This window comes from Penicillium psychrosexuale (assembly GCF_028828465.1).
Source record: "Penicillium psychrosexuale strain IBT 29551 chromosome Unknown utg000001l, whole genome shotgun sequence".
Classification (NCBI taxonomy): domain Eukaryota; kingdom Fungi; phylum Ascomycota; class Eurotiomycetes; order Eurotiales; family Aspergillaceae; genus Penicillium; species Penicillium psychrosexuale.
The window spans coordinates 297506-313773 of record NW_026643186.1 but is presented as its reverse complement, the minus strand read 5'-3'; the positions used below and the strand labels follow the sequence as shown (position 1 = coordinate 313773).

Genomic DNA, 16268 nt, shown 5'->3' with positions numbered 1-16268 from the left:
AAGAAGCGAGACCGCCCTTAATGCCGGTTTATTTGCGTGCGCCTCTGCCGAAAGTACGTATAGGCCCACTGAGCCAAGGTGAAAATGGCTTTTAACTAGCAAAAGATAGAATGTAAAGGAGCGTATTCAAATATATATAAACTCCCACATGGTACCCACATGGTACTCTAGCACATCGGATTCACCCTTTCCTTTGGACTTGTTCAAGATCCTAACTCACGGTGCCGTAGTGAAAAGTCTTTCCGGAAACTATATGGCCGCACGCTGCCCAGAAATTAGCAACACATGCCAAGGGTCGTATGCGTCCTCCGCCGAAAAACCCAGACTTCCAAGTCCTCGGCGCCCAGGCTGAACTCACGTCAAGCTCTATTAAACGTGCAATCACAGCTCAGCACCCAGGAACGTGCAAATTTACCCAATATGACTGGCCAAAGTGATCTGTAGAGAGTATATCATCGCCGGAAGACGTCCTTCGTCCGCTCTTGGCGTCCGCTCCCAAGGCTTGGCGCCAACTGCCGCTCTTATTCGGCCATCGGACAAAGTCGCCTTGTACTTAGCCAATAACTGTCAGTGATCTCTTTATGATGGGTTAATACTGACATCAGAATGGAGCTCCATACGGTTTAGGCCAAGTTCAGGAAAATTTTATCACAGGACGCACGCACTTGGCAATGGTCGTGGCGAGTTTGCAGCTCTTATAAGGGCACCATGAAAGCAGGGCAGTAGAAGACTGCTGAAATCAATTCCTTTTCTAGTTCTTCAAATTTCTCTTCTTCTGTGGTCCACCGCAGCCCCTTGTCGCTATGGTATCGGTAATAACCGCGAAGTATGACTGGATCCTAGCCCTTACCACCATCGCTTTCGTTTTCAGTGCCTTCGGCAATGGTGCCAACGATGTCGCCAACGCCTATGCCACTTCAATCGCAGCCCAGACGCTCAGCATGGCCACGGCCGGTGTCCTGGCTATATTCACCGAGTTTATTGGCGCAGTAGCCATGGGCAAACGAGTCACCGATACAATCAAGAACGGCATCATCGATATCAAGCGCTTTGACGACAAGCCTGGTGCGCTCATGTTGGCCATGGGCTGTGCCGAGGTTGGCAGCGCTTCGTGGTTGATGTTCGCCACTCGGATGGGCTGGCCTGTCTCGACCACGCAGACTATCGTCGGTGCCCTGATTGGTGTTGGTTTTGCGAGCGAGGCTTCTATCAACTGGGGCTGGACAAAGGGCAGTGTCTCCCAGGTTGCTGCATCTTGGGGTATTGCCCCTCTCGTGTCAGGTGCCTTCTCGGCTATAATCTTCGGTACTCTGAAGTACAGCGTCCTTGAACGTCAAGATTCCTTCAAATGCGGCATGCGTATGATTCCAGTCTACCTTGCCTTGACAGGAGCCATCCTCGCCCTCTTCATCGTCATCGAAGCCCCCACGGCACCCTCATTGGAAGAGTTTGGTGCTGGCAAGGCAGCCGGCATCATTGTGGGTGTGTTTTTCGGCTGTCTCATCATTGCATATGTCTTCTTCAGGCCATACTTCATCCGCCGTCTCGTCCGAAACGATCCCCGCATCAGGTTCTATCACATCCCTCTCGGCCCGCTTCTGCTGAGGGAAAACCCACCGCTATACTTTCCAGGAAAGGGCGATGAGGCCGTGATTAGCTACTATAAAGATGCTTACGGGCAAGTGCGAGCCGGTCAGAAAGACGCAGACAAAGAAAACGTCACATTGAATGCAGACTCTGTCATGCCCACGCCGGAGATTACAGCAATGTCCAGTCCGGCCCACATAGGGGATGATGAGGAGAAGGTTACACCGGAACCTAAGCCACAGAAAAAGCACCTCGAACCAACGGAGCGGTTCATCGACCCTGTCCGACACCTATCCTGGACAAATCCCAAGAAGGCTCTCGGTTATATCAAATGGCTTTTCCTTCAGGGCGTGACGCGTGATGTGATTACACACGACTCCCCTGAGCTACGAGCGATCCACGCACGTGCTCACCGGTATGACGACCGCGTTGAACATCTCTGGACATACTGCCAGGTGGTGTCGGCGATGATGATGTCAATTGCACACGGCTCGAATGATGTGGCCAATGCCGTTGGGCCATGGGCTGCTGTGTATGGCACGTTCCATGCCGGATATGTCGAGACCAAGGCACCCACCCCTATCTGGTTCTTGGTTATTGCTGGTCTGCTGCTCGGTCTTGGATTCTGGTTTTACGGGTACCATATAGTTCGTGCCCTGGGAAACAAGATCACGCAGATGTCGCCGACGCGTGGATTCAGTGTTGAGCTTGGAGCAGCCATCACCGTGATGTTGGCTTCAAGGCTTGCCTTGCCTGTTTCCACGACACAGTGCTTGACCGGGTCCGCCATGGGCGTCGCTCTCATGAACTATGATCTTGGTGCTGTCAATTGGAAGCAGCTTGTCTTTATTTTTGGTGGCTGGGTCTTGACTTTGCCTTGTGCAGGATTGGTTTCGGGACTGATTTGTTTGATGGCATTGAATGCTCCTCATTTGTAGTAGTAGACAGATAGCTACCTGACATTGTTAGCTTTCTATCCCATTCTAACTTATTATTAAGCTGATAAACTGAATCCAAAAATAAAATTAAAATAAATGCAAGTATATCCGAGAAAGAAAAGACGATTCATCGCCGGGCATATTCAGGTTTGTGCATAGGCTTTATGTAATTAAATCGTCACGATCCAGTCGAACGGCGGGTATCCTTCTAAACACACAACGGAGGATGACCCTCTATTTGGTCCGCTTGTAAATCTTGCCAAGGAAGGCCTCGAAGACTTCCTTCTTCAGACCCTTAGACTCATCGACGGCCGCAATCTTCTCGTGCAGCTCGCCAACAACCTTCTCCTCGTACTCTTTGTATACCTTCTCCAATTGAAGCTCGTTGAAAAGGGCCTTGACCTTGGCCTCTTCGGCAGCGTCCTTGCGGCCGTAGGAAGCATCCAGGAGCTGACGCTGCTCGGGAGTGCAGCGCTGGATGGCCTGGTTAACGAGCCAAGAGCACTTGTTGTCCTGGATATCGGTACCGATCTTGCCAATGACAGATGGGTCACCGAAGTTGTCGAGGTAGTCATCCTGGATCTGGAAGTATTGCCCCAGAGGAATGAGGATGTCGTGGGCCTGCTTGAGGTTTTCCTCGGAAGCCAGCTGCAGGTACATAAGAGCCAAAGCGACAGGTAGGTAGAAGCTGTAGTAAGCTGTCTTGTAGGTGACGATGAACATGTACTTCTCTATGGAGAAGTTGTCGAGGTTGACGTTGTCCTCGGGGGCGGTGATGAGGTCACAAAGCTGACCCAGTTCAGTCTGCCACGTGGTCTCGTGGAAGAGCTCGACGATGTCAATGTAGGCGGGATGCGAGCGGAAGCGCTGCTTAAGGATGAGGTAGATACCCGCCTCCAGCATGAAGGAGTCGTTGATAGCGATCAAGCCGACACCCTCGTGGCGGTACCAGCAGGGCTGGCCACGGCGGGTAATAGAGGAGTCCATCATGTCGTCACTGACCAAGAAGAAAGCCTGGAGGAACTCAGTCATCCAACCCAGGATGCTGAGGTGCTCGAATTGCTCCTCGGTCAGGGGCTGCTTCAGGAGAGCAAGACCGGTATCAGGGACCGAGAGGCCACGATTGAGCTTACCGCCGGGAACATTGACATTAAGAGACTAGAGCGCATAAGATGGTGTCAGTCATGATCTTTCTTTCCTCAAGAATAGGCATCACGAGGTTTTACTTGCCTTCTCGAACCACTCGAGCGCATTGTCAGGGAGGTTGTAGCGCTTTGCGTGGGCAAGGATATCCTGGGCCAGCGAAGGGAAAATAGCCTCGAAGTCGGCGCGCTTGGTAGTAGAGCCCATGATGACAAAGTGTGTGGTAAAAAATGTCAATGATCTAACAAGAAGGACGAAAACATTCCCAACAAGGCCACTTCCCCGCGGAGGAACTGTTTGTTTGGTTTGTTTGGTTTGTTTGGTTTGTTTGGTTTGTTTGGTTTGTCCGGTTTGCTCTCATGTTGCTGTTTCTCCAGGCGCAACCCGAGGACGACGTGGATTCTTCAAGGCCATTGAACGATCTTCGCGTTGTTTTAGAATCTACAAGCATTCATAGCTTTTCCAGGACTCTTGATACTCTTATTCGCGTTCTTTCCGGTTACGCGAGTTGCTGTCTCACCTGTATCAAGAACGCGACGAGGGCCAAGACCATTTATTTACACCGGACATTTGAAAGTAAGGATTGAACCGCTACGTGGTGGGCTTTCTTCCAAAATAAGGATGAGATTGAATTGTCGCAAAACGGTTTGATAAACTGAAAGCTCCATCGGCGCTACAAGACTGTCTTTGAACGTTTCCCCCGGAACACCTCCGCCTACCTGCGACGAAGACGCCCGTCATGGAAGAACCTACGGATGATGGAATCCGAGAGCTCATGTACCAGCTGGAAAATGCTGCAATCAAGTGCTCTGAGCGATGCCTTTATCAATCATCAAAATGGTAACACTAATAAGCTTCATTCGAACAGGCCTGACGTGCTAATGATGTTCATGGACTCAGGGCCGCTGAAATGCTTGATTCCCTCCGGCCTTTAGATCACGAAGACACTGACCTCGAGTCACCGATGGATATTTCAGACCCTTCGCCAGCAACAAACCCTTATCTCAAAGTGCGCGACCCAGTAGAAGCTGCCCTTGAAACGCAAGAGTCCTACAAATACCTGCTGGCCAAATCTTATTTCGATACTCGTGAATATGACCGATGTGCGGCCGTATTCCTCCCTCCGACCACACCACCAGTTCCTTTGTCAATTACCTCCCCCAACTCCAAGCCGAGGCCATCGCGGACTTCACACAAGGGCAAGGACAAAGCTTCGCCGTTTCAAAGCTCAAAGACCCAAAAGACCCAAATACAGCAAAATCCATATCCAGAACTCAGTCAGAAATCGCTCTTCCTCGCCCTATACGCGAAGTATTTAGCAGGAGAGAAGCGCAAGGAAGAGGAAACTGAGATGGTATTAGGTCCAGCAGATGGTGGGATGGCGGTCAATAGAGAGTTGTCAGGTCTCGCTAGGGGCTTAGATGGGTGGTTATCGGAACGAACCGCACAGGGTTTGGATGACCGGGGGCAGGGATGGTTGGAGTATCTCTATGCTGTTGTCTTGTCAAAAGGACGCAATGAGGAGCTGGCGAAGAAATGGCTGATCCGCTGTGTGCATCAAAACCCATACCATTGGGGTGCTTGGCAGGAACTGAACGACCTCTTGGGCAGCACGGAAGACGTAAGTTATTCCCATTGAGATTTCCTTCCGTCTGTACTAATTTCAACAGTTGAAACAAATCCTCGAACTTCTGCCGCAAAACGTCATGAGCTTAATATTCTACGTCTACTGCAGCCAAGAGCTGTACCAGGCCACAGAAGATACATATCGGTCGCTCTCCGAGCTACAGTCAATGTTCCCAGAAAGCGCATTCCTCAAAACACAGCACGCATTGTTGCTATATCACTCGAAAGGTAACTACCCCGGCTCTGCAACACGCGATTACTCCGTGATCTAATATCATTCAGACTTCGAAGAAGCATCTCATATCTTTGAAGGCATTCTTGCCACATCACCTCACCGCTTAGACAGTCTAGATCACTATTCGAACATCCTTTACGTGATGGACCAGCGACCTCAACTTGCGTTCGTCGCTCAGGTTGCAACGGCCACCGACAAATTCCGCCCAGAAACCTGCTGTGTCGTGGGTAACTACTATTCCTTGAAATCCGAGCATGAGAAGGCAGTAATGTACTTCCGGCGTGCACTCACCCTTGACCGGAACTTCTTATCTGCCTGGACCCTCATGGGACATGAATACATCGAGATGAAGAATACTCACACCGCCATTGAGTCATACCGTCGAGCCGTCGATGTCAATCGCAAGGATTACCGCGCCTGGTACGGTCTAGGACAGGCCTATGAAGTCTTAGATATGTCTTTCTACGCCCTGTTTTACTACCAGCGCGCTGCAGCATTACGTCCGTACGATCCAAAGATGTGGCAAGCAGTCGGATCGTGCTACGCAAAGATGGGCCGAGTGGAACAGAGTATTCAAGCTCTGAAGCGTGCATTAGTGGCTGGATCATTACAGCCAGATGATGGCGGGCAATCGGCCACTAGCGCAAGCCCTGGCTCTGGGAGTCGCAAGATCCTTGACCCAGAAACCCTGCACCAAATCGCGACACTGTACGAGCGTCTCGGTGACGAAGAGGAGGCCGCTGCATACATGGAACTCACTCTTCAGCAGGAGTCCGGCGCTCCTGTCAATGAAAACGCAGACGATGACGACACCTCTGTCTCGGAGCATGGCATTCAAAGCGATGCCGAGATTGAGCATTCAGGAGACGAAGACACTGATCAGTCGCAACGACATCGCCGTAATTGGAAGCCTCGCGCGAAGGCTGAATCACTCGCTATGCAGAACGATGACTCCATTGTCAGTGATACCTGGAACGGCACCGGCGTTACAACAACTACGTCCAAGGCACGGTTGTGGTTGGCACAATATGCGTCACGGAACGGTGATCTTGACCGTGCAGACCAGCTAGCGAGCGAGTTGTGCCAGGATGGAATTGAAGTGGAGGAGGCCAAGGCGTTGATGAGGGACGTACGGGCGAGAAGGGAGGATGCGACCTAATCACATTGATTGAATGAGATATGTATGGATTATCATGACAGCGAACCAGCCATGGATTTGACAGGTCTTTATGAATAATAGCTAGAAGCAAAGTCTGTCTCTGTATGAATAGCCTTCAAGTGTGGTATAATTGTCATTCGTAGAAAGAAAAGGGGTATTAATTATATAAGATATGAGCTAGAGGTTCAATTGAGATATACTCGCCCAACACAGCAATAGCTGTTTCATCGAAGCTCATCTCAATCCATGGCGTCCTTGGTCCAGAGACCGCCGAGACCGGAGGCTCTGTTGTCTCTGTCATATCATAACAATAGCGATCCGATTCAGAGCGGAAGTCCCCTCTTCCGGTGGATATATCTTCAGAACGCTTGCTGAGACTCCATGAGAGACAGCCGTAGAAATAATCGCGTCCAATATCTGTCCACGTATCACGCAGGCAGAAACGAAGGTCATCTGGGCGTAGATCACATTCCAACATGTTCGAGCCCAGAAAGAATATGCTTCCCATGGAGGGCAGTGGACATACTCCAGTATCAACGAAAATGGAAAGAGTCTTGGCAAGACGGTGCATCTCTTTCCCCAGTTGAGTTGCTATGGGATCAAACAGGACTATGCCAAACCTGGACCCCTGCGATGCGGTATAAGGGTTGGACTTTTGAAGGGAAGAAGCAGATTCATCAGAGCAGAGACACCGAACAAATTCATCCAAATCGCGATCATTGCTGGGCTTTTCATACATCTGCGGGAGTGTAAAACTTCCCAGTGATGTTCCCGGCGTCCATATGGGGATAGTTGTTAAAGGAGATTGGGGTGGCATCTTGCGTTTCTGCTTGGGCGATGTAGGCACCAAAATCTTGCCCGAAAGGGGTTCCTGCGCCCCGTATAATTTTTGAGAGTGTTCTTTGCGTGCAGAAATGAATTTGGTTGCCCATATGGGACGTGAAAAGCTCGAAGATTCCTGCCATGCGATCTTTCCATCCTTCTGGCTACGATGTTGACGAGATGATAGATTTTCATTGTCCACGAGTATAATGCTCTCAAGAACAGAGTTCTCCTCTTCCGTGGGAAGTGTCGTCTCATCGATATAGACTAGAGGGGACAGTGGATGATCATGGCTGTCTTTTATCATTGAATCTTCAACCAGCCCTTCTATCAATGGACTCGCGTCCATAAGGCTTTCTCCAGAAGTAGTGACGGCTTGGTGAGCCTGGGATGACGGGGGATTTGTCTCATCGTCGGTGTCTGAACAAGTCGCTTCTGGGCTTCGAGATCGCACAATATATTGATCAGGTTGACCCCCAACCTTAAGGCGTTTGGACCATCTTTCACGTTCCTCCAGTTCATCTGCAGGCACAGCCCGGGCATGTTCTGCTGACAGCTGCAGTTCATAGAAAGAAGTACAGTCCGCCAGCGTTCGGTCCGAGTGTATCTTCAAAATCCGAGGAAATCGAAGTGTGGAGTATCTCGCACCAGACGGTTTTTCAAACCCACTGCCCAGCATCTCGACGATGAACGGGTACTTGAACAATTTGGTTGCAGTGGGGAGAGCTTCGTGCCCGTAATCAATATGAAAGCCTTCGAACGTTTCAGGTTCACGTGCATAAAACTCGCCGATTTGATTAAGAGTTTGCATGGTCTGAATGCTCATGCTATGTCGGTTAATCACATCGACGATTTGAAAATGCGGCAAAGCATCGCCCTCTTTGACCCGATCTGGATTCAGAAGACAGCCAACAAAAAAGTGTGTCCATTTCAGCCCTTTGATTTGTCGCAGATCAGAAGCATCTCGCGCGTTGTAGCTAGCTCCGATCAACGCAAGGTCTAATGTGTCTCCAAGACCAGGTATATAATCTTTCTTGAGTTTGATCCATCGGCCAAACATATGGTCTACACCAGTAGAGTATATCGGAAAATAAGGCTCGTCGGAAGCCTTCAAGACATACCCTTCCCAACGTTTAGCGATTGCTTTCTCAAAACTCTTTTCGAGCCGATGGTAGCTATCAGCTCGGTTGAAGTCCAGAACTTCCTGATAGGCGAGATCCGCTCGGCCCGGGATGGTCTTCACCACTTTCTGTAAGAGCAGTCGTCTTTCCCGATGGGGCTTGGCAAGGCATACGTCGTCATCGAGGAGAAGAATGTCAAAGAACATGATCATCAAGTGCTCGTACGGTTGTGGCCTGTATCAATCAGCAAAAAGACCTATCATTTTATAGAAATGGTGATTTACGGAGAATCATTATCAACGCCAATCATGGTGCCAGATCTTGGAATAAACCTCCGAATTTTGTTGAAATCCATCACTTGACCACTCTGGTCATTCCACACAAGCAGTTCTCCCTCAACAATACAGCGAGACGTAAATTCGCAGCCAGGCAATCCAGTGCGGAGCGATTCTTCTATCACAGGTATGATCTTATCTTTATCTGCGGTCGAATCCTTGCCACTTTTCGAGAAAATCTGAATGGGCGTATATTTGTTAGAGAGTTCGACGTGGATCTGACAGTATTCACCATCGTATTTCCGTTCGATGCTCATTCGACGACCGTTGACCATTTGGTGACAATGTTTGATACTCCGAGCTTTGTAATAATCAGGTCGTCCAACCTTGATACCAGGACGAGGGCGCATATGCTGTAGGGCAATTTCGTTCAGACTTCTGGCTGTTTGGGGATCCGGGTTTGGAGGGAAATTGTTTATTGGGTCCGAGGCAAGTATCTCCAACGCCCCTTCGAAAGAGTTCTGAAGCTGGAGTAATTGCGGAAGAAGAAAGTGGAATTTCTTCAGAGTATAATTTTGTGGAAAAACGACCGGGGAGTAGCTTTTGAGAATCATGCGAGTGAGCCATTTCGCGTCCCGGCTACTCAATCGACGATACAGTTTTGATAGAGTTTCTTCAACGTCCACAGCTGTACGGGTCCGGCGAACTTGAGGGCCAGAGAAGCGGCAACGCGATGCAATTCTCACCATGGCGCGATCGATTTCTTCTACCGATAACTCCTGGCCCGCCGGGATGTAATTCTCGGCTTGCCGCATGACAGTTTCAACACATGCTCCGAGATCAAAACCACCAGGACTTTGCCATCGATTCAGTTCAGAAAGTCTCGACGATCCCAAGCCTAAGCAGCGCCCGATGACTCTTGATAGCTGCATTGCTTGCAACCAGTATACCCGGTCCGTTCGTTTTTCGGGGAACATGCAGGAAAGCAACGCCACCCTGTCTGTTTTGGCATCATGGATGGTCCGTTCGTGTCGAGCGAACCACTGGGCGACTGTTTTAGTGTCAGGATTCTGGTTCCTGGCCGCCGTGGATGCCTTGGCCGTTTTGCTATTGTCTAGGTTGGACAGCAGATCACACAAGAGGGTGAATTTGAAGCCCATGACCCATATCCACGCGAGTTACCTAATAACTCTGCATAAAACCGTGGAATAATTTGAGGTACAGTCAAGGAGGTCAAAACTCGCGACTCCCGAGGTCGAGACTTTGGCCGCGCCGTCCGAACGCGAAAAGAGGAAAGAAGATGACACGTGAGCACGTGACCACATTAGCCCCATTATATGGAGAAAATGGAGAAATAGGTGAGTCCTTGTGATTTTGAGGGTATTTAGAGTATCCAAGTGCGTGATCTTCCCGAAATAGAAGGCCAAAATATTTGATATCAACTAGCGAACAGTTAAAAAAGCCTCGAATCGATCCATTGTCCCGTAGTCAAAGCAAATGCGATGAGGAGCATTTGGTGCGATAGCTCTTCACATCTAGGGATCATTTCAGAGAGCATCTCAGTTAACTCTGAAGACTCATCTCTCCGTGTATTCAGTGCCGCAAACTCAAGCCCTTCTGGATATATCCCAGCATCTCCCCAGTCAATCAGCCAGACTTTGCCCTCGGAATCCAGGATCAAGTTGCGGGGTGCTATATCATAGTGGGTGAGAGTTAACTTGTTGAAAACAAACGGTGTAGCATCAGGTGGTGCGCGATGAAGTTGTTGGGTGATCTCAAGTCGCCGATTGAACCAGGCCTGTAGTTGCTCTGTCGAGCTGAATGGGCCAGCACCCGCGTCTGGAAAATGGCAACCACACACGAAACAGGTTGGGCAGCCTTACTGGGCCTGGTAGTTACTCTTGTTCTTTGGGTAGGGGGATAAGGTGTAGATTGTTGATGATTGCAGCAACTTTAGAGACGACGTCCTTGCGTTCAATTTGAGTTAGGTCTTCCAGCAATCCTCGACTGTTCTACCGCTCACAAAGTCCATGACTATCAGGCATCTAGCCCCGAAGAAGACAACCTTCGTTGAATATTCAACACTCGATGGACTTTGGGCACTGGGATTGATGGTATTTCTCCCCTCTCCCCAGCCTTGGCAATGAGGTCAAGGATATTGGCCTCACCTGGTCGTGAGTTTATCCCTCCTTTAATAATCAATGTTCGTGACAAGCGCACAATCCGTGTCCCTTGGTAGTTATGAAGAATCGGTGCTGTGTTGAAGAGTTGGGTCAGGGTTTCATCTGAAACAAGGGAAACGTCAACGCCATCGAGGGGGTATTTTTCAGGTTCTGGGCCTTTTCCGCCGACAGGCTAAGAGAAACATTTTGTTAGCTTAGAATAAGCGTGTAGGGAGACAGATTCTCCCACTTCATATATGTCAGGGGGTAACAAGTCCATTTTATCACCAAGCGGGGTAGACGCCTAGAACAAACACGAGATCGGCATAGGGGATATTGGGCTACTTGTAGAAGAAAACAGAACCACAAGATATATAACAACGAGGTTAGAACATATTGATAAATGAGAAATATGACCTGAAGATGTGAAGATGTGAAGAGTGGGAAGCTGCATGGGCTCCGTACCCACGTGAGCACATCCTAGTGAATAACTATACAAACATCGTCGTGTTAGGTATGTAGAATCTATTCAAGAATTTAGATGAATCCACATTTTAGTCCCTACTATCTTGCTCCCTTTGCTCTACTATTTACCGCTCACTTTCTCCGCTTGCTATCGTGTATAGACCAATAACCTTGTTATCTTATTAGATGAGCAATATGCTTGGGTACCTACATGGATGTACGTATAATAGGCAGCTAGCACTAGTACCCAGCCATGAATCAGTCCAGAGAGCACAGCTTTCCTCTTTCCCCTCAACTCGCCCTACAAACTTGTGCCCACTCTCTATCTCCTGTGAGAATAAGTCCTTAGTCTGGTCAGATCGAAGCTAATCACAGATGATATTGTAGCGAACCTCCTTTCTCTAGAATGTATAACCAAGTGCCCTCTTTCCAACCTGTGCGATTTATCCCCTCGGCTGAAAAGGAAGACATGCTGAATAGCACTGTGCTATTTCTCTACGCTGTTGGCCATCAGCCACTTTCCGAGGGAGGCAACCACTGGTGCCTGTACCTAGGTGTTGGCGATGGTAGGTCAGTGTGTATTGATGCTACGCCATCTTATAACGTTCCTGCCATCAAGATGCCGGGTGGATTGAAGGCCTTTATGCTTATTAGCCTTTTATCATACATCTACTCGGAACTTGCAGAAAAGGCTGTGAAAATTCAAGTTCGGACTGGTACCAAAGTGAAGGATTTCATCGACTTGCTCCTACAGCACAATCGCCATCGGTATGAGTTCGATTCCCAGGGCCGGGGCTGCAGGTATTGGACGGACGATCAAATTACCCTCTTTCGAAGATCGGGCCTCGTCGTGGATCTCTCTCAAATTATAGAGGCTAGAGAAGCGATCCTCACGAAGTATCCCAGTCAAGTCAGATATCCTCTCGTGACCGGAAGCTATTATTAGCTAAAGGCCTTATATCAACCTCTGTGGTTGTTTTTGATTTTCCCTCTCTCCAAGCTATCGCTTGATACACACCAGACCCCTACGATAAAAGGCTTACTATCCTCTGTGGGAGAACAATCTTTATTGGGATTTCGGCTGGTCGGAGGAGACGAGATGGCAAAGGTTCCCCGAGAAAGGGATCTAGACAGGTTATTGGAGCACGACGATCAAGAAACAGCTTCCTGTAGTAAATTGTGACCTGGCTCACCCTTGGGTTTGTAGTCTTTTTAGATGTCCCTTCAGATGTGGGAAATAGTTATATTACAACACATACTGCAGGTAAACTCTGCAGTTAGACTGGGACCCTTGTAATTTGTGAGATAAATCGTCAGATGACAAATTATTCTGGCCAGTCTCAACTTGAAACCTATTTCCCTCTTCCGATGCGGGCAATATGCCTCCCTTAAACCACAATTATACACGCTCTTACAATGGACGATTACCAGAGTCTCGTCGTGGCACAATTCTTCGAGCCACTACCAAACCTCTCCCAGATATCGTGTGATCAATTTGTCTTACACCATATTGCCCCGATATTTCTTCCCAACACTACCGGCAAGGTAGACGTTCAACCCAGCGCTTTCCAGGGAAGCATGAGCTATACTACTATATTACATACTCACTCCACACACGCCAACCAGCACAAGGCCGTCCAGTTTCGAAGCGAAAAGCAAGACCTCTTCGGAGTCACCGAAGCCAGCCGCATTCATGGACCTATTGTACCCTTGGTAACATACCAGGGCATGTACGAAGAGCTGTTTGTATATATATCGCCTCTTGCAGAAGGGATACCGTATATCAATGTCTTGTTATCTTCTCGGGACTTTGATATACCGCTCCAGCAGAAGATGGTGACTGTTATGGACCTCGCAGACCTGGTTACTCGGGGAGCCAGAGCGAACACTACTATATCCGACACTACCGTATCAGACCTTACCTCTACTCTTGATGAAATCCGTCATACGGTCAATAACCACGTTTTCCAAAATACAAGTCTTAGAAACAGGATTTCTACTTGTATCAGCGAACTCCTACCACAGCTACAGGATCTCGCCGTCCTCCCTATCGCCCTTACCCACCAGGATCTCGCTCCATTCAATTACCTCATCGAAGAGTCCACGGGTCGGGTTCGAGCTGTACTCGACTGGGATGGTGCTTTATACCTCCCAGTTGGGTCAAATTTCCATTTTATGGATAATCTCTTTGGGTTCATGACGCCAAGTGGCTGGCATGACACGGAGGATCGCCAGGAACTCGAGACGGCGTTTTACGATCGGGCTCTGGCTAGTCTTGCTACCCAGGGACTTGGGGGAATGACAAAAGAGCAACTGGAGTCACAGAAGGCGATCGGGATGTTACGGTACGGCGTGGAGCGGCTTCTCAGGTTGAAAGACGAACAATCCGAGCGCTATCTAGATGGTTACCTTCGGGGGCTATCGTATTAGCTTGGTATCTGGATGGAAGCTTGACGATACAGTTAGTAAAGCAATATGCAGTGGCATGTCATTAACGTGTAGAGCCGAGAGTTGATGATATGGTATGTATGGCTTTCCCATCATTTGTGAACACAAGGGCTTTAGACCCCAGTTTCTGGATATCAAATTCAAGGATTGTAACTGGGAGATTGGATCATCTCACGCTTGATCTTGAAAGTTGCTTACTAGGTGTAGCATGGAAGGTAAATCGAGGAACTAAAGAGGCCTTACCTACGGCCGGTTGCCATCTGCTATTTTAATCGAGTGAAAGGTACGGAGGATGTAAAGGTTAGATCTTCAAGAGCCAATTCAAAGGCACAGCTGGCAGTCTAAATTCACTATAGCACTAGCGGCTGGAGAATGCAGTTGTAATAAAAAATTGGATGTTTTATTCATAACAGTAAGTTTGTGGTAGAATGAGATAACAGGAGCCCGTGAGCTAATTCAAACCTGAAAATGGGGTTGAAGACTATGCATTCGCCGAACACCGAGCCATTTGTATGAAATCAAGGACGCCATTGTGGAACAAAAAAGGAGGAACATGAAGCCCTCTCCCTTTAGAGAATACCCTGCTTTTGCAAATCCAAGTAGATCCTTTCGGGCATAACGTTACCCTCTGCATCCTCCATCTGAACGACATTATCCCGTGAATCTCTATCCTTCTTCCGATCCTTTTCGAGCTGATCCCAAAGCGCCATAGCCTCATTGATACTGGTGATCTCACGGAAGAGATTGGTGTTGGAGGTAATGCCGAGACACTTCAATCCGTGGACGTGGAGGTTTTCAGAGAAGTGTTTGTCGAATGCTCGTCGACCCATGTAGGTGTAGTTTCCGCAAATCTCGCACTGATATTCGACACCGAGGCCATGGAGCTTGTAGAGCCAGAACGGAATAGGTTTTCCATCCCATGCCAGTGGCAATTTCAATGGGTTGTAGATAACCTCCTCGTCCTCTTCATCTGATTCTTCGCCGGCACGAGGCTCGGGACCTGTGTGATCGAGCCCAGCCTGCACAGCTTCCCATTCCATTTGGCGTTCACGTTCAGTCATACCCTGTCGGCGCTCAACATTGATTCGTGTCGCTTGTCGCTGCTCGCGCAGAACATTCGCCAAGGATCGAACTTGGTGTTCGCGTCGTGCAACTTCGCGCTCCTTGAGGCTATGGGCCGAAGATGTGCCTTGAGATGCTGATGGTTTCTCGTTGGATGCGCCTGCTGCTTTGCGGGCTTCTGCCGCCCGAATATGTTTCTTGCCGGTCAAGTGGCTCCGGAGGACGTTCTCATTCTTAAATTCCTTCTCGCAATCTGCGCACCAAATACCCTCACCGGTCCCTTCGGTAGCTGGGCCAGACGCACCATTCGCAGACTTTTCATCTGTCCAGCCGGGAACCTCCTTCGCAGCCCATTGTTTTTCGAATTCCTGGTCGAAGCTGGCGAAAAGCTCGTTCAAGGGTTGCAGTGGCTGAACTCTCTTGATGAAACTTTCCAGATAGCTAGCAAGCTCGCCAACATAGTTGAAATAACGATCAGAGAGCTTGTCTTTCCGCTTAATTGGCAAAACGGGGGATGTGAAGCAGTCGAAGATATCGAGGTATTGGACGTATGACAAGCGCTTAACCCCGGGAAGATTCAGGTAATCTTCGTGAATAGTTGTGAGATCCAGATACTGTCCAAAGCCTTCTTCGCCAGTGAACATATTATCGATTGCGGTGCGGGGAGCCTCTCCTTCGCCGGTCTGACGGCGATTATATGCTTGCTCGAGGTTCTCGGTTGGTTCGTTCGGGTAGCGCTTGTGGTGTTCTTTAATTTCCCCCAGCTGCTTGTAAAACTCCTCGAATTGATCGCCTGTCGAGATAGACTGCACTTCCTTCTGCCGCAATCCATCGGCGTCCCGGTAGATCTCTAAGAGTCGCTGGGACTGACTCTCAATTCTGTCTAGGAACTGGGAGACTTCATGGTCGCGAGCCAAGTGGCCTCGAGCCTGATTAATCGGTATATGAGAAAGTGTGACTGACAATTTTGGGCGGTATACTCACATTTCGGGGCTCTTCCGCCACGCGATCAGCGATAGCCTGTTCTAGCCGCTCTAGATCCTCGTGGATGAACCTTTGATCTTCGAGCAACATATTTTCAATATGACTGCTGCGTAAGAAAAGCTTTTTATCGGCGCGCAAAGTGTGTTGACAAAGTTGCGTGGCGATCGCAAAAGACGTTGACATTTGGCAGCTCCAACTTGCGGGAAGGTCATGTGACTCGAACCTTTCCACCGCGAAAAGT

The 16268-nt window shown here is 49.1% G+C and overlaps 8 protein-coding genes across 8 annotated transcripts; 4 read left to right on the top strand and 4 right to left on the bottom strand.

Annotated features, from left to right (window-relative positions):
* Positions 1-803: 803 nt before the first annotated feature.
* Positions 804-2525, top strand: N7518_000109 (inorganic phosphate transporter; the record flags this gene model as incomplete). Its single annotated transcript, XM_057181037.1, has 1 exon — positions 804-2525. One exon carries the CDS (start codon positions 804-806, stop codon positions 2523-2525), a length of 1722 nt encoding a protein of 573 aa, XP_057046387.1.
* A 234-nt stretch (positions 2526-2759) lies between these two features.
* On the bottom strand, positions 2760-3875 carry erg20 (bifunctional (2E,6E)-farnesyl diphosphate synthase/dimethylallyltranstransferase; the record flags this gene model as incomplete). Its single annotated transcript, XM_057181036.1, has 2 exons — positions 2760-3683; positions 3756-3875. 2 exons carry the CDS (start codon positions 3873-3875, stop codon positions 2760-2762), a joined length of 1044 nt encoding a protein of 347 aa, XP_057046386.1.
* Positions 3876-4407: 532 nt separating this feature from the next.
* N7518_000107 (anaphase promoting complex subunit CDC23) lies at positions 4408-6688 on the top strand (the record flags this gene model as incomplete). Its single annotated transcript, XM_057181035.1, has 4 exons — positions 4408-4508; positions 4569-5289; positions 5339-5522; positions 5577-6688. 4 exons carry the CDS (start codon positions 4408-4410, stop codon positions 6686-6688), a joined length of 2118 nt encoding a protein of 705 aa, XP_057046385.1.
* A 157-nt stretch (positions 6689-6845) lies between these two features.
* N7518_000106 (ATP dependent DNA ligase domain protein) lies at positions 6846-10066 on the bottom strand (the record flags this gene model as incomplete). Its single annotated transcript, XM_057181034.1, has 2 exons — positions 6846-8865; positions 8916-10066. 2 exons carry the CDS (start codon positions 10064-10066, stop codon positions 6846-6848), a joined length of 3171 nt encoding a protein of 1056 aa, XP_057046384.1.
* Positions 10067-10359: 293 nt separating this feature from the next.
* N7518_000105 (Aminoglycoside phosphotransferase) lies at positions 10360-10938 on the bottom strand (the record flags this gene model as incomplete). The annotated part of the gene is given in 4 exon segments (XM_057181033.1): positions 10360-10745; positions 10766-10794; positions 10806-10918; positions 10930-10938. The coding sequence occupies 4 exon segments, from the start codon at positions 10936-10938 to the stop codon at positions 10360-10362; spliced, it is 537 nt and encodes a 178-aa protein (XP_057046383.1).
* Positions 10939-11939: 1001 nt separating this feature from the next.
* N7518_000104 (uncharacterized protein) lies at positions 11940-12405 on the top strand (the record flags this gene model as incomplete). The annotated part of the gene is given in 2 exon segments (XM_057181032.1): positions 11940-12301; positions 12321-12405. 2 exon segments carry the CDS (start codon positions 11940-11942, stop codon positions 12403-12405), a joined length of 447 nt encoding a protein of 148 aa, XP_057046382.1.
* Positions 12406-12949: 544 nt separating this feature from the next.
* N7518_000103 (uncharacterized protein) lies at positions 12950-13963 on the top strand (the record flags this gene model as incomplete). The annotated part of the gene is made up of 1 exon (XM_057181031.1): positions 12950-13963. The coding sequence occupies one exon, from the start codon at positions 12950-12952 to the stop codon at positions 13961-13963; it is 1014 nt and encodes a 337-aa protein (XP_057046381.1).
* Positions 13964-14550: 587 nt separating this feature from the next.
* Positions 14551-16117, bottom strand: N7518_000102 (SF3a splicing factor complex subunit PRP9; the record flags this gene model as incomplete). The annotated part of the gene is made up of 2 exons (XM_057181030.1): positions 14551-15972; positions 16028-16117. The coding sequence occupies 2 exons, from the start codon at positions 16115-16117 to the stop codon at positions 14551-14553; spliced, it is 1512 nt and encodes a 503-aa protein (XP_057046380.1).
* Between the last annotated feature and the right edge of the window lie 151 nt (positions 16118-16268).